At 39.3% G+C, this 8,936-nt stretch overlaps 1 protein-coding gene across 2 annotated transcripts in view; it reads right to left on the bottom strand.

Moving 5' to 3' along the window:
* Positions 1-8,936, bottom strand: part of TARSL2 (threonyl-tRNA synthetase-like 2) — a 130,292-nt gene that overhangs the window by 105,782 nt on the left and 15,574 nt on the right. Inside the window, exons 4-5 of one of the 2 annotated variants that reach the window (XM_006874530.1) lie at positions 7,402-7,456; positions 5,060-5,256 (exon numbers count right to left, since the gene is read on the bottom strand). In XM_006874530.1, coding sequence (XP_006874592.1) covers positions 5,060-5,256; positions 7,402-7,456 — 252 coding nt within the window. Of the gene's footprint in view, positions 1-5,059; positions 5,257-7,401; positions 7,468-8,936 lie in introns of both variants that reach the window. The other variant, XM_006874529.1, reaches the window with a different exon arrangement.

Below are 8,936 nucleotides of genomic sequence, written 5' to 3' on the forward strand. Positions count from 1 at the left end.
GGAACTGACTCGACAGCACTTAACAACATAATCAATGTAATGAAACAAGGTATATGATTTGTTGAATGTAAAACTGATTATATGCCCTGTAAACTTTCACTCAATCCACAATAAAAACCTTAAATTAAAACAAAAACAAAAATCCTTAGGGAGTGTAGGTCTACTCTTGACACTCATGGTGTCACTGGGAGTAAGAACTGACTAGAAGGGAACTGCTTTATTTATCGTATCAGTTTAGCCTCCCTCATGAAGTCCTGGTATGGTGCCTTAGGAGAACCACTTGACTCCAAGATCAGTTTGAGCTGCAAGGTTGGAGGTTCAAGCTCACCAGCCACTCCTCGGAAATCTTATACTGGGTCACTATGAGTAGGAACTGACTCCACAGCACTTAACAGCAACAAACCTACTCAGTGGTTCTTAAACTGTAGCTTACATCGGAAGCCCAGGAGAATTCATAAAAACCAGATTACTGAGCCCCATTCACCTTCAGATTTTCTGGAGTGGGATGGGGCCCAGATGATTCAGATGCTGCTGGTCCATGGAACACACACCGAGGACTGCTGGCCTTACTAATACACTGCCATTCCTAGTTCTTTCAATAACAGTTTTCCTAGCCCATGTCTCCTACTGAGTATTTTCTTAGTATAAATGACTATCTGTAGAATTACTGGGGTCCTGGTGTGACATTGTGGGTTAATGTGCCAGAATGCAAAGCCATTTGAGCTGCAAGGTTGGTGGTTCAAGCTCACCAGCTGTACAGAAAACCCTACAGAGGGTCACCATGGGTTGGAGCCAACTCAACGGCACTTCACAACAACAAACAGGTTTGGATTTGCACATTTTTAAGGTTTTAAAAGTCTCAAAAAGACTGAATCTATTCATCCACCTACCAGTAATATGATTTCCCTACCATGCTATCAATAATAATAAGTTTTCATACACTTTGACAAATGAATAAATTATGTCAAAAATCACTAATAAAAAATGATTTTAATTTATTTCTAAAATGATGTTTTCCTCTTCGAGTTCTTTATCCTTTTCCTATGAATTTGAACACAATACTAAGGTAGCATAGCACCCATCGGCTTTAGAAAGATCAACAAATTGAAGCCCTGATGGCACAATGGTTAAGCGCTTGGCTGTAAATCAAAAAGCCACTAGTTATAGGGGGCTACAAAAAGTTTGTGGAAAAATTAAATGAAGAGATCATAGGAAATTCCATGAGATTTTTGAAGCCCCATCATAGAACCCACCAGCTGCTCTGTGTGGCAAAGACACAGATATCCTCTCCTGGAAAGATTTCAGCCTAGGAAGCCCTATAGGACAGGTCTACTTGTCAGATAGGGTCACGGTGAGTCAGGAGTGCCATAATGGCACACAACAATATATATATGCGTTGTTGTTATTACATGCTGACAAGTCAGTTCCGACTTGTGTAGCAAGCCTTTATAAGGGTTTCTGAGGAGCGGCTGGTGGATTTGAAACACTGACCTTGCAGTTAGCACAGTGCTTATGTAGTTAGCAGTCCAGTGCTTAGCCTACAGTGTTATACCAGGACTAGGTATGCAGATACACTGTTGTTATTGTTAAGTGCCGTGGAGTCCATTCCAACTCATAGTGACATTGTATACAGTTTCTGAGAAGTGGTGAGTTTGAGCCACCGACCGTATGGTTCAAACTGACTTTGCAGTTCAGTGCATTAACCCACCACATCACACCAGGACTCATATAGAGTAATTATTTTGCATATCCTTCATTCCCTTTTTACCTGTCATTTACACATACTCACTTAATCTTGGTATTTAATTTCTGTGTAGCTAGAATCTGTCCATCTTTTCCTTAATTATTTCTACCTTAAAGGGAGGCTTCAAAAGGCCAACACTCCCCAAGAGCAGGAACAAAAACTATGCAATCAACCCTCAGTTCACTAAGGGAATGCGCAGTCTGATAAAGCTACCCTTTGGTGACTGTATTCTGTATGCAGTCATTTCACTGGGCCCATACTCAGTCTCACAGAGTTTCAGTTGGTATGATTCTCTAATTCATTTCTAAAATCTTTTTTAGAGTTTTCCTTTTGTTCAACTCTTATTTTTCTAACTGCCTAAGTTGAATTCTTACTCTATTTTTATTATTTCGAATTCAATAATGAATTCTTTCAATAGTACAAATTTGCTTTTGAATACTATCTGATTGGATATGTTCCATAATTTGGATATATATTCTCCTCATTATAATTATTTCTTAAGAATTCTATACTTGGTTTTATTTTCTTTTATCTGAGTTACCTAGATTGCTTTTGTTTATTATTTAATTTCCAAGGCTTGTTTGTTGTCATTTCACCCAGTGCCTGAGTTTGTAATTGGTTTCATTTGAGTCATGGGATATGAACTGGATTCTTTCTATATTCTGGGGAGCCTAAACCACATAACTATCACTAAGTACACCTCTTATTACTCAGACATGTATAACCTGACTTAATTTTTTCCTATTTGATCTATGAAAAATGTAGAAAGGTATTGGTTTCTATAATTTCTTGTATTTCTAATATGATGTTACCTTATTCTACACATAAAAGTTTGTGCCAAATAATCATAAAATTGTGTGGTAATTTTACTGTTCAATAATTTTTAACGTAAGTCTTGCTAACCAGTTCCATGATTTCTGTCCTGAATTCTACCATCCAAAAGTAATATAATGATCATTTCTTTTCTTTAATCTGGTTTGCCTAATACTGTCCATTCTTTTAGTTTTAGACAATTTTACTTTTAGCCATTCCTGTAATCTCTCTGTTATTAAACTTGAGGGTTGTTGTTGTTAAGTGCCGTTGAGTCAGTTCCAACTCATAGTGACCCTGGATAGGGTCTCAGAGAAGTAGCTGGTAGGTTTGAACCACTGACCTTGTGGTTCAAACTGACCTTGCAGTCCAGCACATTAACCCACTGTGCTACACAGTGCCCCAAAACTTGAGGGTAGAGTTTTCAATTGGTACTCTGTGGAAACCCTTGTTGATAATGCAAGGTGCTGTCCAGTTACTTCCGACTCATAACTATCCTCTGCACAACAAAATGAAACACTGCCCCGTCCTGCACCATCCTCACAATTGTTGTTACATCTGAACCAAGATTCATCGCATGTCAGCAACGATGTCCCTTGTTGCATGGTCTCTTCTTAATCCAGCTTGAGTTTCTGGATTCTCTGTCACATATAGTCAATTTGATGCCTGTGTATTTCATCTGTATAGTCACCTTTTACATTATTGAAAAAAGGCTTGCAAAATTCTATCATGCAATCTCCAGCATCATTTCTATCACCATGGCTGTATATTCTAACTAATAATCCTACCTCTTTGTTTCCAACTTTTGCATTCCAATCACCAGTAATTATCAATGCATCTTGATTGTATATTTGATCAATTTCAGACTGAAGAAGTTGGAAGAATTCTTCAATTTCCATCATCACTGACTTTAGTGGTTGGTGTGTAAATTTGAATAGCAGTGGCATTAACTGGTCCTCCTTGTAAGTTTATGAGTATTATCCTGTTACAGACAACACTGTACTTAAAGGTAGATCTTGAAATGTTCTTTTAGACAAAGAATGTGATGCCATTCCTATTCAATTTGTTTTTCCCAACATAGTAAACCATACAATTGTCAGATTCAAATGGTCAGTACCAGTCCATTTCAGCTCACTAATGTGTAGGATACTGATCTTTAAGTTGCATTTCATTTCTGACATCTTTCCAGTTTTCATATTTTGTACATTCCATGTTCCAATTATTAATGGATGCTCCAATTAGTAACTCTTCATTTTGAGTTGTGCCCCATCAGCAAATGAAAGCTTTGTTTCATTCATGTCATTAAGGTCAGCTCTGCTTTGAGGAGGCAGCTCTTCCCGAGTCACATTTTGAGTGCCTTCCAACCTGAGGGGCTCATCTTCTGGCACTGTATCTGACAATGTTCCACAGCTAGTCATAAGATTTTCAGTGGCTAACCATTCAGAATTTGTCTGCCCCTCTTTCTTCCTAATCTTAGTTTGGAAGCTCCGCTGAAACATGTCTGCCATAGCTGACCTTGCTGGGATGTAAACTACCAGTGGTGTAGCTTCTTGCAACATGCAATCCACCACAGTCTAACAAACTGATAGACTAGTGGTGGAAATTCTTATTACTAGACATATAATGAATAATACATTTATGAGGTAGTTTTGAACTACTGCTTCCTAGGAATTCTATTTAATGCTAGGAATTCACAATAATCAAAACAATGTAACTTCACTAACGTATCCAACTAACTGATTCCTAAGACACCTTCAATCTATGATATATAAGTACTTTGTAACATAACTTTATAAAAGCATTTTATTTTTCAGAATTTTTTTTACATACAATATTTCATTTAATCTTTATAACCTCATGAGGTAAACATGAGAACTATTATGATTCCCCCTGGTGTGGCGCTATAGGATAAGCACTGGACCACAAGGTCGGTGATTCAAGCTCACCAGCTGCTCCTCAGAAACCCTATATAGGGTCACTATGAGTCAGAACTGACTCAACGGCACTTCACAACAACTATGTAAGAAAAGAGTTTTGGGGAACTGTCCAAATTGGTATATAAAATGCCTGTGGTTAGTTACTAATGGAACAAGGATTTGGAATTTAGTTTCCAGACTCCTAATCCAACAAAGAAGTCCTTGTATAGCACTGTAGGATAAGCACTGGACCACTGACCTCAAGGTTGATGGTTCAAACCCACCAGCCACTCATTGAAAACCCTCTACAGGGCAGTTATGATTCAGAACCAACTAGATGGCATTTAACAACAACTACCAGCATGTGTTTCAACTAGAGCTTTAAAATGTAGACCTTTTAAAGAAGACACTGTCTTCTGACAATCAATTACTGGCCTCTTCAGAAGCCAGAAAACAAAATATGATTAATTATATCTAACTTATTTAATTAAATAAGAAAAAAAGAATTTATCAGTCCCTAAGAAAACATTTTCACCAGGCTCTAGTACAGTTACTTAATACTGAATATCTTCTCTAAACTATGCTTTACCTAATTTCAGCAGCCACTTGGTAAGGGGTTGTTTTCCAAACTTTCCCTTGCACTGTTTTCCCATCAGCCACTCGCACTGTGATTGTATTGCTTGTAGTCTCCTTTTTATCACAAATGGCAAGTAAGAGCTGATGATCTTTCTTCAATACTTCAAAAAGTTTCAATCGTTCTTTTATGTAATCTGGCTGCTTTGTCACCTAAAAAAGCATTAGAACACAGGAGTTAACAAATAAAGCCCACTTTTTTTCTAGCTGCTTAGCACTACATCAGTTTCAGCCCTTACTGCTCTCTTAGCATGCCACAGGTTGTTCCACTGCTTAGTCTCTGTCATCTACTCACTTCCAGAAAACTCCCTTCCACCTTCTTAATTCTCCAGGTCCAGGACAAAGCCCACCTCGTCCAATGCCACACCCTACTGGCAGTCTCCCTTTCCCCACCTATTTCCAGCATGTACGCATAGTTTTTTTTCAGTTGTCATCAAGTCGATTCCAACTCAGGGCAAGCCCATGTGTCTCAGACTAGAACTGTACTCTATAGGTTTTTCATACAAAGATTGCCAGGCCTTTGTTCAAAGGTACCTCTGGGGGACTCGACTACCAATTTTCAGTGAGCTGTTGAGTGCCTTAACTGTTTATACTTCCTAGGGACTCTACCCATGTACACAGAATCACATAATTCAACAATCTGTTATGTACCATCTTTCTTTTTCTTTAGAGCTTTTGTGTTGTTGTTTTTTTAATGCTGAGGTTGTCATAACTCCTCAGCCAGACTGATACCTTTAAGCCAGGTATTCTTTCTTCATTCCTACCAAAATGGGCTCAAGCATGGCAACCATAGTGAGGTTGGCCCAGAATTGGGCAGTGTTTCGTTCTGCTGTGCGTAAGATCGTTATGAGTCGGTACCGACTCGATGGCACCTAGCAACAACAACCACAATGTTGATGCTCAATAAGTACTTTTTGATTGTTTTTAGTGGTTTCTGTTTTTTTGGGTTTTTTAAAGGAAAAGTAGCTAGTTTCAATCCACAAAAAGAAGAAAGACTCTGTCATTTCAATCTTAACAGACTAAACCAAAAACAATTTCTGGCTCAGAGCAACGCTATGGGAACAAGCAGGGCTGCTGCTTAGGGTTCCGGGTCTGTAAATGGCTACCTCATTACCCACAACCCCCAAGTTTAATCTTTTAACAGACTAGGGGACACTTTTAATATGGGGGACTTCAAAAACTTCATGGAAAAAGTCCATTAAAAGATCATGGAATTTTTCCACAAACATTTTGAAGCCCCCAGGTGTAGCTGTGTGGCTAGTTCATCTCTAAGATATGACATCTTGGACCAAGTCCCGTAAAATTTTTAAAATCTACTACTGTGGCCCAAGTAGAATTTGATTAGTAATTATTCCTAATTACTAATTAGGACACCTGGTGTGGCATTGTAGGGTCATAGCACTGGACTGTGAACCACAAGGTCGGCGGTTCAAACACACCTGGTGTTCCTCAGAAACCCTACATGGCATCGCTGTGAGTCAGAACTGACTCCATAGCACTTAACAACAACATATACATAGGATAAACACTGGACTACTAACCACAATGCCAGCTGCTCCTTGAAAGTCCTATATAGGGAGGCTATGAATCGGAACCAACTCCACTTAACAACAAGTGTGTGTATGCATACATGTGTATATGTATATACACATATATGTATATATGTGTGCATGTATATGTAATATAAGGAGTTCTGGTAGCATTATGAGTCGGGCTGCTAACTGTAGGGTCAGCAGTTTGAATCTAGCAGCCACTCCCTGGGAGAAAGATGAGGCTTTCTGCTCCTGTAAAGATTTACAGCCTCGGAAACCCTATACGGGGTCACTATGAGTCGGAACTGATTCCAAGGTACACAACCACCACCATAACATATTTGTGTATGTGTGTATGTGTGTATATATATATATTTATTCTTAAATTTCTGGGTAATTACCCACACTTGTTGTTGTTGTCAGTTCTGACTCAAAACGACCCTGTATAGGAGTGCCAAAAGCGGCTGACGAGTTTAAACAGCAGACATTGTGGGACACTGTAGCTAGCAGCTCAGTGCTTATTCTACAATGTCAGACCAGGGCCCAATTAACCACATAAAGATGTTTAGAATTACTGGTGGTTGTTGTTGTCGTTGTTAAGTGCCGTTGAGTCGATTCCAACTCATAGCAACCCTGTATAGGGTTTTCGAGGAGCAGCTGGTAAACTTGAACCGCCGACCTTGCAGTTCAAATGGCTTTGCAGTATGGCACATTAATACACACAGAACCACACCAGGACTGTAGTATTCCCATAACATTGACTTACCTCATTATTGGGCCCACTTTCCTTCTCTTTTTTAGTGTCCTTTTCTTGGCTTTGACTAGAAGAAAGCTAAAAGACAAAGGTAAATTATGAACAAAACAAAACCCACAGCAGCTGAGTGGATTGGGATTCACAACAACCCTACAGAGCAGAGTAGAATAGCTGCTGGTGGGCTCAAAGCAGCAACCTATAGACTAGCAGCCCAAAGCCTAACCCACTGCATCACCAGGGCTCCTTTCAATTATAACAAAACTCATACCAGTGATGAGAGAGAAACTTCTGAAACCTGAGGAGGAAGGAAACTGTCACCAAAGGGGAGCAGTTACCCAAGTTTAGACACTCCAGGCTGACTTTCCTGTCACATTGTTGCTGTTAAGCGGAGTCAGTTCTGACTCACAATGACTCTGTATAGGGTTTCCAAGGAGTGGCTAGTGAGTTTGAACCACCAGCCTGGCGGTTCAAACCAACCTTGTGGTCTAGTGCTTATCGCACAGCGCCACACCAGGACCCCTGTGACTGTCATATATAACCCTTAGTGGGTTCGTTTTGTTGGGAATTCAGCCTTTCCAGTCCATGATTGCCACACTTGCTTACTAAATACACTTAATTTAATATATTTTCAACCTCTAAATGTTATTTAAGGAGCTCTGGTAGTGTAGTGGTTACGAATTGGGCTGCCAACCTCAAGGTCAGCAGTTCGAAACTACCAGTGGTTCCGTGGGAGAAAGATGAGGCTTTCTGCTCCCGTAAAGATTTACAGCCTTGGAAACCCTGTATAGGGTTGCTATGAGTCGGAACCAACTTAACAACAACAACAAATGTTATTTGCCTCTAACCATTGAGCAAATGATGTCACTGGAAAATATCACCGACCTGCTATCAGAGACTTTAAATACACTATTTCAAACATGTTGCTAATGCACCAAGGTGACATTTGAGAAGGAACTGAAAAATAATCCCTGCAGGCTAACACTTCAGAATTTAGAAAGCTTATTATGTTACAGAATGATGATTTGTCTTTTAGCAAACTAAAATGTTAAAGCATTGTATTAACTAACAGTGTTAAATTTACTGATTTTCTTGTAATATAGATTACCTAAGTAAACAAATAACAAAAACCATCTCTCCTAAATAGCTGAGAACCAGGCATTAGAGGAAATGGAAGGGCTTATCGAAGGACATTGGAGAAGCTAGGTTATATGAAGTAAAAACGTGGCATCAGGATTGGAGGCAGACTCATCAACAACGCGCGATATGCAGATGATACAACGTTGCTTGCTGAAAGTGAAGAGGACTTAAGACATTTACTGATGAAGATCAAAAAGAACAGCCATCTCAATGTAAAAAAAACAAAATCCTCACCACTGGACCAATAAACAACATTCTTATCAATGGAGAAAAGACGGACGTTGTCAAGGACTTCACTCTTCTTGGATCAACTACCAACACTCACGGAAGCAGCAGTCAAGAAATCAAATGATGTATTGCATTAGGCAAATCTGTTGCACAAGACCTTTTTAAAGTGTTGAAGAGCAAAG

Source organism: Chrysochloris asiatica, unplaced genomic scaffold, assembly GCF_000296735.1.
Source record: "Chrysochloris asiatica unplaced genomic scaffold, ChrAsi1.0 scaffold00282, whole genome shotgun sequence".
In the NCBI taxonomy this organism is placed as follows: Eukaryota; Metazoa; Chordata; class Mammalia; order Afrosoricida; family Chrysochloridae; genus Chrysochloris; species Chrysochloris asiatica.